A 15,643-nucleotide genomic window follows, 5' to 3' on the forward strand; every position below is an offset into this window, starting at 1 on the left:
ATTTTGAATCTGATTTGTTGGTTCAGATAACAATTTGATTTCAAGCAGTTCAGAATATCTAGTTGAACCTGAGCCAGATCAAAAGCAAGATTCAGGAATTGTAGATAGTACTCAGGCATCCATCCACTTGACTATTATTGCAAATACTCAAAACTGTTTTTAATGTGTGGATATTTATTAGATTTGTTTGCCACCCATCTTGCTTCAAGGTGACTAATAATAATACTGAATTCTGATCATTTTAGAGGAAATATTTCACTCTGGAAAGCTAGAGAAGTACTCTACACTCAGTCTGATTCAAAATTCATTCAGTCTAATGTACATTTCTAGAACTGGCTCTTGAAAAAGATTTGTTATTTATTTTTAATTAGCTTTTATCCCACCTTTATTATTTTAATAAATAATTCAAGGTTAGCAAACATACATTATATTCTTTCTTCCTCTCATTTTCTCCACAGCAGCAACCCTGTGAGGTGGGTTGGGCTGAGAACAGAGTGACTGGTTCAAGGTCACCCAGCTGGCTTTCATGCCTAAAATGGGACCAGAACTCAGACTCCTCGTTGTGGTCTTAACCACTATAGCAAACTGGTTCTCCAAAAAGATGACTATTATCTCATCAATTTTTTATTTAAAAATAAATATAGAAAATAAGTAAATAAAGAAAACCACACATTGATTTACAGCAGCCTAAAGTTTAAACACATCACAAGCACTGAAAAATTTTACTTGACTACTGGGCCAGTGGAAGCAAGTGACATAATGTTGTGTTAAAAACTCTGCCCCTTATACTTGTATTTATGGGTGATTCAGGTAGAAAAAGGTAGCGCTTGCATTATTGTGACATACATTTTGTCATTTTGGTCTCATTGTGATTAGGAACAGATGCTTATGGTTATACTTGTAGCATTATATCACATTACAGGACTAGGCAGCATGGATTTGATTAATCCTTTTAATGGGAAATAGCTGGCAACCTATAAAACAAACCTATCCATAATATGAAAGTGAACATATGGCTATTATTTAAATAAGCACCAAAAAGAAAAGAAAAAGTCTACAGTCGTGACTCTAACTAATTTAGACTCTGTTTTTGATGTTCAGAATGGGGACAGCAAAATAATACCTAGTTGCATTGCTTTGAAAAATAATTATAATATATTCAGAATACATTACCGAATCATTTAATATCCATAGTTGGAAAATGAGATTTTACAGAGCTTAGTCTTCACATAATTTCATATGAAATCACTCCATGGGATATTAAAGTGACATTGATGGACACTTGGACCCAAAACAGATGTCTTTAACTTGGTGACTGAATCAGAACTAGTCTGTGCAGGAAAGACTGACTCTGTTTTAAGTGCATTTGAATTTTATCTCTGCTACAGCCAGAGGCTAAAGTCACAATCATACATCACCAAGATTTCATAGCTTAAAATAAGGATTATCTTGCATACATCTAACATGCCTATTATAAGACTATGCTTTATTACCCGAACCAACCTCCACTCCCTTTATATCATTGGATGTAATTCAATTAATTAAATAAATCGTTTATTTATTTTTCCAACATTTACATGTTGCGTACTCTTTCCCTTAAAAATTATCCCATCAGTTTGAACATCTGAATCAATTAAAATATAGGGATTGGGTCAATTCAGTTCACAATTCTGACTTTATTTGGAGGAAATCATTATTGATACATGAGCAGGACTATTTTTATTTTATGAAATCAGTCAACAAAACGAATAATTGCTCAGGCCTAGTGTGTATCACTTGGCAAAATAGTGGTACTGGCATAGCCAACTATTTGGCTTTATTTTTTTTAGGTCTGGGATTTTTAAAATATATAAAATCCAGAGTAAGTGGGACAGTACTAGAAGTAGTAGATGTCTAACATCTAATCAGATACCCACCAGAAACAATGGATTTATATTTCCAAATTCCTAGCCAGCAAGCTCAGTAAACACACTGGTTGGAGATTTTAAGAGTTACAGTCTCCATTTCTTATGGATACAGTGGATACTATTTTTGATCATTTAAACAACATAAGAAATGCTTACACTGAGTTATATTAATCTGTTTAATTTAGCTCCTCAGATTTCAGATGGAAATATTTTCTAACCTACTTGCTTTCTTTTGTGAATCCCTAAGCTACAACTCACTCCCAAATGACTCTAATACACTTTGGGCTTCTCAGGTAAAGACCAACCTATTTTAAATATATCAACATGACTTAGGAATTAAATAAATGCAACTGCTAAATTGTACATTCTATACAATTATAATTATGTATTGTGCATTTTTATTGTAATTCATTTAACAAATGAAAAAATACCTGCTAAATTTGATAGATTTATGCACAAGCTTTGTATTAAACAAAAGCATTGGAGTGACTGGGGAGAGCAGGAAATTCTTGGTTGAAACAATGAAGCAATATTATTACTGTTGTCATTATAAGGTTGCTCAGGGCAAGATAATTATTATTTTATGTACCAATGTTTTTGCTTTTTATATTTGACTTGAAAATATTGAGTCAGAAGTTACTAAGGAAAAAATTGATATTTTTTAAAAAAATAATAGAATTCTCCCAGAGCTTACATATGTTCAAACTGTTTATTTATCTCCTTTATCTCTTCAGGAAATTGCAGGCATTATAAAAATCTATTGAAACAGGAATGTTGGCTATGTTACTGAATGACACTTGAATCATTCAGTAGCATAGCCAACATTCCTGTTTCCGTATTTTTTTTTTTTAAAAAAACAAGTTTTATTAATTCTTCAAGACATACAATACATAAATACACAAAAGCACAAAACATAAAAGCATAAAAAATCTCTTTTCTGAAAGTTGCTTAATCCCGGGTTATAACTCTTGGTACAGACACAAATTCAAATTCATATTCCTTTTATATACCATTTCATATCTTATTAACATTTTCAATTTTCTATATAACTTCTCCTCTCTTTTAAATTTTCTCAATTTTATTTTATTTATCTTCTCTCAGTTCAGATCATAATATTTATTATTCTTTGTCTGTTCTATTTCCAGCCATCCATTTATTTTTCTTCTTTAAAAAAGAAGAAAAACTTCTCCTGTACACTATATAGAGTATGATGCCTTTATCTCTCTCCCCTATATTTATAATACTTAATATAAAACACATAACTTACATTGGGATTCTGTCTGGTACATTCTAAAATTATACTATGTTATAAAAAATGATACAAATCTATTCATTAGTATTGATATTCATTTATATCTTGAACGTTTAACACATTACTTTTCAATTAAATCACATACTTTTATGGGAGCCCTATTTTCCATAGTTGTTCCCCCCACATCACATATTATAGCTCATTATTTCATTACGATGTTCCTCCTTCTTCTACTTCAAATCTCTCATTTCACAAAAAATTTCGCTAATATACCATAGTCTGATCATTAATATTAACAATCATTTATATCTTAAACATTTTATCCATTTCAATTAAATATCATGCCTTTGTGGGAACAATTATGCTTTCAAAAAATTATTACCCACCCACCCCCGATCACAATCTTAAATCATATTTCATTGCAGTACTCCTTTTTTCTTAACAAAAATTTCACTAGTTTATGTTAAATATTTTATCACATTTTAAATTACATATTATTTCCAATTTTCTATGCTTATTTCTAAATACAAATATAAAAATACAGTCTTATGTACCTTTCTAGAATCCCTTTATCAATAAAGTTTATCTCTAAAAAACTTTTGCTTCTTAACATCTTGCTCCCCACCTTGCTCCCCACCATCCCTTCCTTTCTCCCTTGCTTCTTCTTCTCCTTGTCCTCTTTAACCCCTTGTCTCTCCACCTCCCTTTTATTCTGTTTTCCCCCTTTCTGTTGTTTCCTAACATAATGTCCCTTTTTCACCTTATTCTTCTCTTTTTGGGTTATTTTTCCAGATCTTTTCCTTTTTCTCTTTCTTTTTCCCTTCTCCAACCAAAGTCATTTGTTCATCAAAGATGGCTTCTTCTTTGTCCCCTTCATCCTGTTGTTCATTCTGCTTCACATAAGTATAAACCGCCATTTCTAAAAATTGAAAAATAGTGCCAAGACCATCTTTCCCTTCTTGTTTTTCTTTTTCATATTTTTGATATACAAGTTTCAATCCATCCACAAGTGATGCCATTGTGTAGAGAAAAAGTTTTCCCAGACAACCACCCAGATGTTTTAATCAGAAATAATTCTCAAAAGTTCCAAAGTCACCAAACAATCCAAACAGGCTGTTTCTTTTAAATACCTTCTTCTTCTTCACTTTCTCTTTCTGGAGTTAAAGTTTAATCACAAAGTTCCCTTTCAAATATATTTTTTGGAAGTCTTATTGATATTTAGTAACTCTTTAAAATTCTAGGCAATCTTCTCCTTATTTTCAAATTTTGCTCCAATTTTTTTTACCTCTCCCTTCCCACTTACAGCCAACAGGATTTTTTCCCTCCGCTGTCACTTTAGGAAGGAGAGTGGAACAAAGAAAAAAAACTTTCCCTTTTATAATATTCGCAGCTCATAACTCTCACTAGAGACAATACATACTTAGCAGCTGTCAAGATTCCAGGTCACTTTCTCTTGTCTTGTCCCGGTTAGAAGCAACTTTCACTATTCTTCCGACTTTCTCCCTCCTGCACCTGCTTGTCCGGCTGCAGATTTCTTCATGGTGGCCATTGCTGACCGCCGTTCATCCGCTTCGGGAAAAGGGGGTTTAGCCGGCTGGGGAGGGGGTCTGCGACACCCCCAAACCCCTTTCCGGATCCCCCCTGTCTTCAGCTGCCTCTATGGAGCAGCTATATCCCCCAGATCCAAACGGATAGGGGGAACCTTGGCGGCGAACGCAGCAGGGATCGCGCGGTGTCGCGAATCCCTGCCGCCGCCGAAAGCTTGCAAACCGGAAGTTTCTGTTTCCATATATTTTTATGGTGTCTATAACTTCTTAAAGAGATAAAGGAGGTAAATAAACAGTCTAAACATATGTAAAACCTGGAAGAGTTGCATTATTTAAAAACTGATTCAAGTGTCCACTTCTTTACTTGAGTATTGTTGGAGATTTAGGATACCATTTTGAATAAAGCTTTCCTGGTTTCTTTCAAGGGGGCCAATATGATTTTGAAAGTTATTACAGACTTTTCAAGCTATTGATTGACTTGCTTTTGAAATGTTGATGCCAACATTTTTATAAAAATCCTGGTGTCAATTCAATATTACTTTGGATTGTCCCTCTTCACAGTCTGATTGTATAAAAGGTCAACAAGCTCCAGGTAACCTTAGATCCTTGATTCATTTTTTTAGGCAAACGGTAAGAAAAAATGGAATTGGTAAAGGTGGACTCTAGATTGCGATGCAGGAAATTTAAGCAAGCGTTGGATAAATATGGATTTGCTCCTTTTACTAACTGGATTAATAATCCTTTGACGTGATTTATTACAGCTGGGATTATTTTGCTATCCATTTAATTGGCACAGGGAATTTTAATCTCCTGTTAAATTTCATATTGGAATTACTGGTTTGTCTTAACAGGTAACTACTGAAGGTCATTCCAAAAATAAAAATTGCTGTCGCAGAATGCTAATTATTATTATACATTGATAAATGTTATATAGATATTATACATTGATAAATGTTATATAGATTGAAATATCCATGGGATTTGTAAAAACTGGGAGTTTTCTTGGAGTTTGAACTCTTTTAAATATCTTCCTTCAATTTTAAGAGTAGATACATCAGATTGGTGGCTCATGGCAGAATCAGTTTATGAAGAAATATATAGTAAAATGTTATAAAACAATACTGCTCTAAGATTGATATACACTTAGATTATTTTAAAAAATTAAGGGTTTAGGAAACTTAATGGGAAAAATAAAATCCATTTTTAAAATAATCAAATGACAACTTTCATATTATGAAGGAGTTTTGAACTTTCCCTGTTCTCATTTTACCAGTAAGCATATGTGATGACTTAGATCCTTAATGACATTCCAATGACCATTTTTTAAAAAAAATGTGGGGACATAACTAAAAAGTTCCTTTGATCTGAAATCAGGAACTTGTTTTATTTTTTTTAATCAAAATTCCAGTTATATTTCCAGTGTTAAAAGCTGCAAAACATATCCAGAAACTTTGGGGTGGAGGTATCATTTTGATTCTTATTCTCATGCCAGATGTGTATTTTGGATCATCCTAATTTGAAAATTATATGTTGTTTTTTCCCCTTAGAGTTTATGGGCTAATATTTTAGATTAAGTTGTTGCTAATGTATAATTCATTTTCAGTATTGTAAACATATTTGTATAGAACAAAAATTGTAGAATGAAAATATAACTAATAGATTAATGACATATTTATTTTTGAATATCCTGTGCCAGATGGAAATGGTAAAGCCAAATTCTTTTCAGAGATTGTGATAACAATTGTATTGTTAAAGTCACGTGCTTTGCTCAGGCTTCCTTTATTAATAACTTCTGGTAGTAAGTTTCCCCTACGCTTACGCAGACCTATACAAAAAGCTTTTAAGTTGTATGTAAAGCCAATATTCTCACCCATTGCACGGAACTGAACATAATTTATTTGCCAGAAAGATTCTGAATTAGTCACCATTTGTTCCACTGGATGACTCAAGGTTCTTTTTTTCTCTCATGTTCCCAGTCTTGTCTACCGCTCTGGGGGAAGGTGTTGGTCTGAATCTGTTTAGCTTTCTGTGATTTGTTGAGGTTAGCTGAGTACTGCCACTAGGCTTTTCTTTCTAAGCTGAAAAAAATCCAAATATTGTCAACCTTCTCACCAGAATATGGATCCAGGGGTCCTGATCATTTTATTAGCCTTTCTCTGTATCCTCCTAAATTTCACCATGCCAATCTTGAGGCAAAATGGTCAGTAGGAGACCACAATATACCAAGGGGTTTTGTGCATAATTGATTTTTATTTTCCACCATTATCTTGATGACATCAAGTTTGTCTTTTTTAGCCCACCTGTGTATCAAGTCAATATTTTCTTAACCTTTTCCCGGCAACCACAAATCCCTTTTCTGATCAGTCACAGGTGGCTCAGTCTCCATTAAATCCTTGGAAAATCCTAGTATCTTTCTCTTGTAAAAACAATCCATTTTTTTCTGCTATCTTTCTTGCTTCTTATCCAGTTTAATCCTAAATAAAGGTAGTGCTACTGTCAAATTTGTCAGTTTAAAGAAAATGAAAACAAATTATCAGGTAATTCCATTCATATAATTTTCAACACTTTCAAAAAATGTTTGAGCCAGAACAACTGTATTAATTCTTCTAAATCTTGTTACACCCATTCTATCATGGATGCCCACAAGTAGGACAAGCTAGCTTGGCAAGCTACATCTCAAAGGTCATTATTTGAATTATTTATTAGGCCAATGATGTAAAAATACATGGTTTGTATCATTGGCAAGAATACTATACAGCTTCTACTGGACACAACTTGTATATGTCAATAGATTTATTTTTGTAATACTCAACATTAATTTAACTTGAACAAATATGCTTACCAGCATGCTTACCAGCTAGCAATTTCTTGGGTTAATCTGGAGCAATTCTTTAATTAAATAAGCAAAAATTGGCATAATTGGAATTTTCCAGTTCTCTTGTTTAGAAGCGATGTGAGGGATATGCCATGTTTTTATTATAATATCACTGATTTCACCCTTGAGTCCCTTAAGAATTTTCAAATGAATACCATCTGGATCTGGTGATTTGTTTATTTTCAACTCCTCAGCTAGATCTCAGCAAGATCTAGATCTTTTTCTCACTATTAAATTCCCTGCCTGAAAATGTCAGCTCAAGAATAATTATCAGCCTTCCACATTCTGCATTAAATGCAAATGAAGAAAACATTCAGATTTTTGTTATTTCCATAGTTTCCTTCAATGTTTCTAGCCTTTCTTTAACACTCAGCAATCCAGTTGTTTGCCATTTCCGTGACTTTAAAGTAGTTTTTTTAAAATCCATTTTATTTTCCAATATTATTGATCTTAATATTAACCATGCTTTACTAAAAACCCTCTTTAAATCAAATATGATCAAATAGTAGAAATATAGATATATAATCTTATTTATTCATGCTGTATTGAATATGTGATTGGGAATGGTGGAAGTTAAGTACTGCATGGGGAAATATAGGAACTATTTTTTATCATTTTTTTTTTTTAAAATTATTTGCTGTTATCTATAAAAATTGTAACTTTTATCCTCCTTCTTTAGACAGAATGGCCATTTCTGAAGAAAGCCTATTCTCTAAGGGGGTTCTTTATTTTGCTAATTAATTCTGTTAATAGAGATACTATTAACAGAATTAATTTAGTAGCATCTCTCTTGACTAGCAGCATATATTCTAATCAAGCTGCTACTGTACAGTAGTGCTTTTGAGTAATAACCATGATTATAAGTTGCTCAGCAGTGGTTGTGCAATTATTTGTTGATAGACAGCCAACTTCTGACAATAGTTCATAGCAAATGAATTCATGAACTTTCTCCTATTCAACAAAATGATCTCCTAACACAGAATTCAGTTGTTCTTGTAGGCCAGAGTTCTTCAGTTTTTGCCATTACACAATGTATATAAAAGGAAAAATTAAATATGCAACATTCTGAAAGGACAATATAATTTTATGGAAAAATTATTTTACAGTTAAAGAAAAGTATGCAATTCTGTGTTGATTCTTTTATATGACCATAACAGTACTTGAATTCATGGTCTTAATAATAATACATGACCAGGTCCAGTGGGCCACTATTATTTCTTTATCAATGTATGTATTATCAGAGTGCAGACCTTTTGGTTATATACACAGAAGTACAGCCAGAAAATTCAAGTGATCTCATTGTGTATTTAATATAGTACCATGCTGAATAACTTACAAGTTGCTCACATTTATTTCTAATATAATGGATTTCTAATATAGTGGATAAAATAGACTCTCTCTGTTTAACTAATAGACCAAGGCTGCAATCCTTTGCCAAAATAGAGAAAGCATTACCAGAGAATCTACAGGACACTCTGAAAAGCAAGGATTGTTGTGTTTATGGCTTCCTTGCTCTTTTCATTTTCTTCTTTTCAGTCCTGTTTGTGAATAAATGGCAGAAAGCTTCTCCAAACTTTCTTGTAAAGCATTGCCAGCAGATTCTGAAACAACTACTTCTGTAATAGGCTTAGGAAATCATTTAGCTCTTCCAGAAATGTCCTCTTAGTTAAGAAAGACTTAATCAAAATGGTACATTGTAAATTTAAATAACTAGCAGTATCTTTTAACATCTTTTACTTTTTAATAAAATGATTTTTTTTGCACAATATTCTCACTGCCAAAACTAAATCAAAACAGAAACAAGCCCACACTCTTTGCTTTTCTTTACAGAATCAAGTCATCAGAGGCTCTCTCCACCGATTTTTCATACAGCAAGGTAGGAACACCTTTTTAAAAAGGTGTCCTTTTTAAACTGTCCTTTTTTTTAACTGTCCTTTTTAAAGTAAAAGTAGGAAATCTGGGGACTTTGCTGTCAATAGGCTGCAAGCCTTATTAAAAAAATTGGTTAGTGGCAAGCTATCAATGTCTAAGATAGAGAGAAGAGAGACATTTGTCTCAGCTCAACTTTATTTACAAGAATATCCATATCCTTTTTTAAAAAAATGGTGGATAGATCCTATCTATAGCTGCTGTAGCTGGCCTCTAGTTTAACATTTTTCTGTTTAAGGATTTCACTCCCCAAACACACTGATAACTGCTTCTTGAAGCAGTTACCAAGTTTCCCCCCAAATACGACCTACTCTGAAAGTTAGTCCTTCCTTGATTTTTACATGTGCACCCAATATAAGCCCTATCCCCCAAAGAAGCCCTAATGAAGTCTCTACCCACTCCAGGGTGCACGGGTAAAAATTAAGCTAGGGTGGAGATGAGAGGTGGAACCACCCTACTTACCTTCGGACAATTGCATCCAGGCCTCGCACTGCCTGACACCTGTCTTGCCAGCCCATTCCTTTCCTGAAGGCCTTTGTAGCTCTGTTATCAGCCTTGCCAGCTGAAGAAGTTCCTGAAGGCCTCTGACAGTGAAAGGAGGCCGGGAGCAATGTGTGCAAGTGAGTTGAGTCAGTGGCTGACATCCCCCCCAAAATAAGACCTGGTGTCTTTTTTTGGTGGCAAAAAAAAGTTAAGACAGGGTTTTATTTTGGGGAAAACATGGTATTAAAACACTGGAACCTCCAGATTTCTTTATTTGTGGGAATAAGTGAAGAGGAAGAAACACTAAACATAGAAATTCAAGGAGAAGGGAGATCAGAGATTTGTATCTTCATTGCTGCATCAGAATTAAAGTGATCAACCAATAGGCCTGTCCCGCTGGCTCTAAGAGAAGATTTATCTGAATGAATGAGCAGCTGAAGTTATTCTTTACATGTGAGCAAGTATTTTCATTGGGCGTGCGCCTCTTCTGCCTCAAGGCTTTCTTTCATGCAGCAGAGGTAGAAAGAATGCTGTGCTTCTCTAAGTACTGAAGTGGAATCAACCTGACTAGCAGACTTATCTCAAAGAAACCATCTTCTGTGGATATGATGCATGTGTGGAAATTTTTATGGGCAATCCAGCAAAATATGATCATTTGATTCTGTTGGGTGAAAATGGGTCCACTCTGCTTTTCAGCTTTGCTTCACTCAAAACTGGCTAAATTTAAAACACTTCTGAAACTCCAAGCTGTCCTAATTTTTAGTTGCAGTAGTTTTATTCTATTTTATTTGCAGTATTTGCAGGAAATACTACTTCAGCAACAGAGTTGTCAGTGCCTGGAATACTCTACCTGACTCTGTGGTTTCTTCCCCAAACCCCAAAAACTTTAACCTTAGACTGTCTGCCATTGACCTCACCCCATTCCTAAGAGGTCTGTAACGAGTGTGCATAAGCTCACTAAAATGCCTACCGTCCCTGTCCTAATGTTCCCTTTATTCATATCCATTTCATTTATTACTAATCATGTTTATACTTATATCTGTTATCTAATACATGCTTGACTAAATAAATAAATAAGATGTTTGAATTATTATGTTCAATTTCTACCCACCCCCTTCCAAATTTCAAGCTTTTTAAAAATAATCACTAGACTACTTATGAAGAAATCTATCCATGTCAGTAAATTCTAGGGCTGAACAAGTCTTATAACAGAAAATGCTTCAGAGCTCATGCAAGCTAGGTCTACACCTCTCTGCTAGTCATTAAAAAACTGACTTCCACTCAAGGCAGAAACAAATGCTATTTCTGTAGGAAATTGCTCATTATAGTCAGTACAACTTTTAAAGCAATGACATTACTTTTTCAGGCTTCTGCAGCTGATAGATTAAAAAACATTGATTACTTTAATGAACAGCAGGTAGATCCTACTCTCATGCTTCTCTGGATTGTGAAGCACTTGAAACATTTGTGAAACAACCACAATCCTAATCAAAATTTGTCATATAAATTAGAGAATTTCTTACTGATGAATACCAGGGAAGATCTGTTGGAAACCAATGTCTTGGCTGCAATTTTAACTTCCCACAGTCAAAGTCTTATTGGCAATCTTTCCAGCAGGACATAAGGCCAATATCTTTCCTTAGCAATCTTGTTGTTCACCCTTCCAAGCCCTTGGGATGTGCAAGGATAGAAGATAAGATTCTGATCCCATAAGAAACTAAATGGAGTGTTGTCAAAAGCAATAAAAGGAGACTGCCTGTTCAGTCAACATTACCTTAGAAATGATTTAGTGGTGATGTTAGCTGCTTTGTAACCATCCTACACTCTAAAAGAAATTCTTTGCTTGCCTTTCAGAGATCAAAGATGACAAACCCAAATTCAAGAAAATAATAACTGGAAATTACAGATAGATATTATCATTGGAGGAATATTTCACTCTCTGGAAAGTTTCACCAGGTTTTTGAATGCCTGCTCTTCACTCTAAACCAGAGTTCATGCCACAGAGAAATGCTGAAATTATGACATACTTTTCAGTAAATGTTGAAAACAAAATTGCATTTTTCAGTAAATGTTGAAAACAAAATTGCATTATTTTCTGTTGTTTTTGTAACCAGTAGAGGCTATTTATAATGTGCTTGTCCTTAACTGAAAGCCCACATTCATATTACTACATAGCAGCAAAAAAAAAAAAAAAAAAAAGAATGCTGGGAGCAGTGGTGGGATTCAAACATTTTTACTACCAGTTCTGTGGGCATGGCTTGGTGGGCGTGGTGTGGCTTGGTGGACGTGGAAGGGAAAGGATACTGCAAAATCTCCATTCCCGCCTCATCCCACAGACCAGCTCCGTTTTCCTGTGCAGGGCAACAAAAGAAGACCCAGCCAATCATCTGGGACTCAGGAGGCAGTGAATAGATGGGGGCGGGGCCAGTCATAGTTGGTATTTGCCGGTTCTCTGAACTACTCAAAATTTCTGCTACCGATTCTCCAGAACTGGTCAGAACCTCCTGAATATCACCTCTGGCTGGGAGAAATAAGCATATTTAGAGTCTGTAAACTGGTAGATACCTTCCAAAGCACCACAAATGTTGCATTGGATAACTACAATTTTTAAACTTGTTTAACCCAGCACTTGTTTAACCCAGCATTAAAAGTTGATTTTCATTGTTATTATTATACAGAGAATGGATTTGCATCACACTCTCTTAACCAAATAGTTTAAAAATCCTGCAGCTGCATTTATACACTATTCTAAACTTGTTCAGTTTTAATCTTGGTTAGAGTTTTGATTTGGGTTAAGTTTGCCTCTTAGTTTATATTAAAATTTGTTGCACAAACCTGCACAAAATAGGTTATGTCAACTACTAGGTTAAGTATTTTGGGCCAGCCTAGCCATAATGTTTGTGTAGAATACGATCCACAGATATTTTTAGGAAATAAATAAACACAATGGCGCTTAGAAATATCACAATGGAGAACCAGATAATAAAGTTTACCACAATGGCACGCAAAATATTTTTTGTTGAGATACAATTGCCTTGCAGGAACTCTGAGGAATAGCTACCTTACGTGGAGCTGAAACATGACGTAAATGTGGCCAGTGCCAGGAAGGTTCAGTCTCTATCCGAATGTCCTCTCTTGGGTATTTCATTTTCTCTTTTGGTGATACCGCATTGTCTACTTTCCTTTTTTTTTCTGGCCAATTGTTAGAAAAGGGACATGTGGCTTTGTCAAGTGTAAGCATCTTGCTTGCAAGAGTGCAAAAAGTTTGCAACTGTGAGAGGGATCTTGGAGTCTCAGTGGACAACCAGCTAAATATGACCAGCAGTGTGTAGCAGCAGCCAAAAAAGTTAATGCAATCCTAAGTTGTATTAACAGAGGGATACAGTCAAGATCAAGGGAGGTACTAATACCACTCTGTAAAGCCTTATTAAGACCACACCTAGAATACTGCATTCAGTTTTGTTCACCACATTATAAAAAAGATGTTGAGACTCTAGAAAAAGTAGAGAAGAGCAACCAGGATGATTAAGGGACTGGAGACTAAAACATACAACGAACAGTTACAGAAACTGGGCTTGGCTAGTCTAGTAAAGAGAAGAACCATGATAGCAGTCTTCCAATATTTGAGGGGCTGCCACAGAGAGGAAGGGGTCAAGCTATTTTCTAAAGCGCCTGTAGGCCAGACAAGGAATAATGGATGGAAACTGAACAAGGAGAGATTTAACCTGGAAATAAGGAGAAACTTTCTGACAGTGAGAACAATCAACCAATGGAACAGCTTGCCCTCAGAAGTTGTGGGAGTGCCATCACTTGAGACTTTCAAGAAGAGACTGGACTGCCATTTGTCAGAAATGGTGTAGGGTCTCTCGCTTGGGCGGGGGGGTTGGACTAGATGACCTACAAGGTCCCTTCCAACTTTGATTATCTGTTATCTGTTAGAAGCTGAAGGCCACATTAAGGTCCACCTTGGCACAAGAGTGACAGGTTGACTACTTTTCCCTAGTAACCTGGTAACAGGACAGACCTTTAAAATTGCCTTCTCTTACTCCAGAAGATACTACATCAGGGATATAGAGGAAGGGATCTATATATGTTTGGTACTGTAGATTATTTTCACTCATATTATGCAGTTTTCAACACTGGAACAGATGTTATTTCGTTTTAGTCAGATGAATGGGAACAGATGGACTTCTATGCTATTTTCAGAATTTTTAAACTTTTGAGAGTTGATTTGGGCCTATTGTGATATTTGGGGAAGAAAATTATGGCAGAAGAAAGTGAGCATCAGAAACTCATATGGAATCATGAGTTTAGGAAAAAAATAATTTGCATCCCTGACTGGAGTTCTTAATATATATATTTAATTATTTTATATGCAAAAGGCAAAATAGGGAACAAGAAAATCTCTAAATTACATATCCTAACAAGTGTTTCATGTATTTTCATGTATATGTCATGTCGTTCAATTAAATTATTAATGCTTGTCAGTTAGCTTATTGCTATAAAAATATAAACTTAATATATGTAAACTATTATATGAATCCAAATTTCAGAACAGTTTACCATCTTAGGAATAAAATGTTAGTTCAAATTTAGAAATGACTCTTTAACTATTAATCTGAGTTTGTGTTTTCTTGTTATGTCACTTCAAATAAGATGGAATCCTTTTTTTTAACCAAATCCAAACTGAAAGACATTCTTTTCCTTTTATAGCTACTGAATCAGATGAATGCAATGCAAACATTCACAAATTGCCAATAATGTGAATCAGTGGTTATATTTCTAGTTGGAAAGATTTTTTTCACTTTTATTTGAAAACTACTGGATAAAAAGTACACATCATATTAAATACATCTTTGTATTTGTTATGCCTAATTTAAAAATGCAAAAAAGTATTGTGTGTGTGTGAACTAGTCATTAGAGGCTTCAAACAAACAACAAAAGGCACATTTTAACCTTTTCCTTTTGCATCTCCAGTAGAAGATGGAAAAGAAAAATGGGGTACTACCTAACAGAAGCTAATAATTGTTTGTTTGATTGCTTCAAGCATTGCGAATAGGGATGGCCTATTATTTCTCCTACTCATTTTGAGAAGTGGAATGCTATCTCAAAATTAATTTTAGATAGTACTTTTATTTATAAATCATTCATTCTTCGGCTATTTTTACTTTTAAATTTCATTTACTACAAATATTTCTTGGCTTGTATGCAGAATATTTGGCTTGTATGCAGAGTATTTGAGAATATAGGAAATGGATATAAGGAATGCTTTGGGGAATAATTTGTGTCTAAGCTGTTATGCTTTCTCATGCAGCATTAAAAGTCTTAAATACTGCTGAAAACTTAAAATCCAGCATCTTCATCACCCCTCATTGTCATCTCCCCTTTCTAATACTGTGACTAGATACTTGTGTAAATACACATCATTCTATTTCTTTTTCAGATAAGCAACATGCAAAATGCAGAAAAAGAATAAAAAATAACAAGCACAAAAAATAATCCATACTATCCTACCAGAACTTTCTGTTTAGCTTCATCTATTTCAATTCAATCATCATTCACTGTCTCCATATGCAATATACTTATTTTATACTTGTCATTCCTGCAGTGGCAAACCTCTAACATCATAACTAGTATTCCATATATACAT

At 34.4% G+C, this 15,643-nt stretch overlaps 1 protein-coding gene across 2 annotated transcripts in view; it reads left to right on the forward strand.

Annotated features, from left to right (window-relative positions):
• P2RY1 (purinergic receptor P2Y1) overlaps positions 1 to 15,643 on the forward strand; it is a 90,165-nt gene that overhangs the window by 15,477 nt on the left and 59,045 nt on the right. The window contains exons 3-4 of one of the 2 annotated variants that reach the window (XM_087965204.1): positions 9,412 to 9,457; positions 11,848 to 12,321. In XM_087965204.1, the coding sequence (XP_087821330.1) occupies positions 9,412 to 9,457; positions 11,848 to 11,860 (59 nt within the window). In that variant the 3' untranslated portion in view covers positions 11,861 to 12,321. Of the gene's footprint in view, positions 1 to 9,411; positions 9,458 to 11,847; positions 12,322 to 15,643 lie in introns of those variants that run through there. The other variant, XM_087965203.1, reaches the window with a different exon arrangement.

This window comes from Notechis scutatus, chromosome 4, assembly GCF_049901735.1.
Source record: "Notechis scutatus isolate UNSWTSFEM ecotype Mainland chromosome 4, rNotScu1.2, whole genome shotgun sequence".
NCBI classification, from domain to species: Eukaryota; Metazoa; Chordata; class Lepidosauria; order Squamata; family Elapidae; genus Notechis; species Notechis scutatus.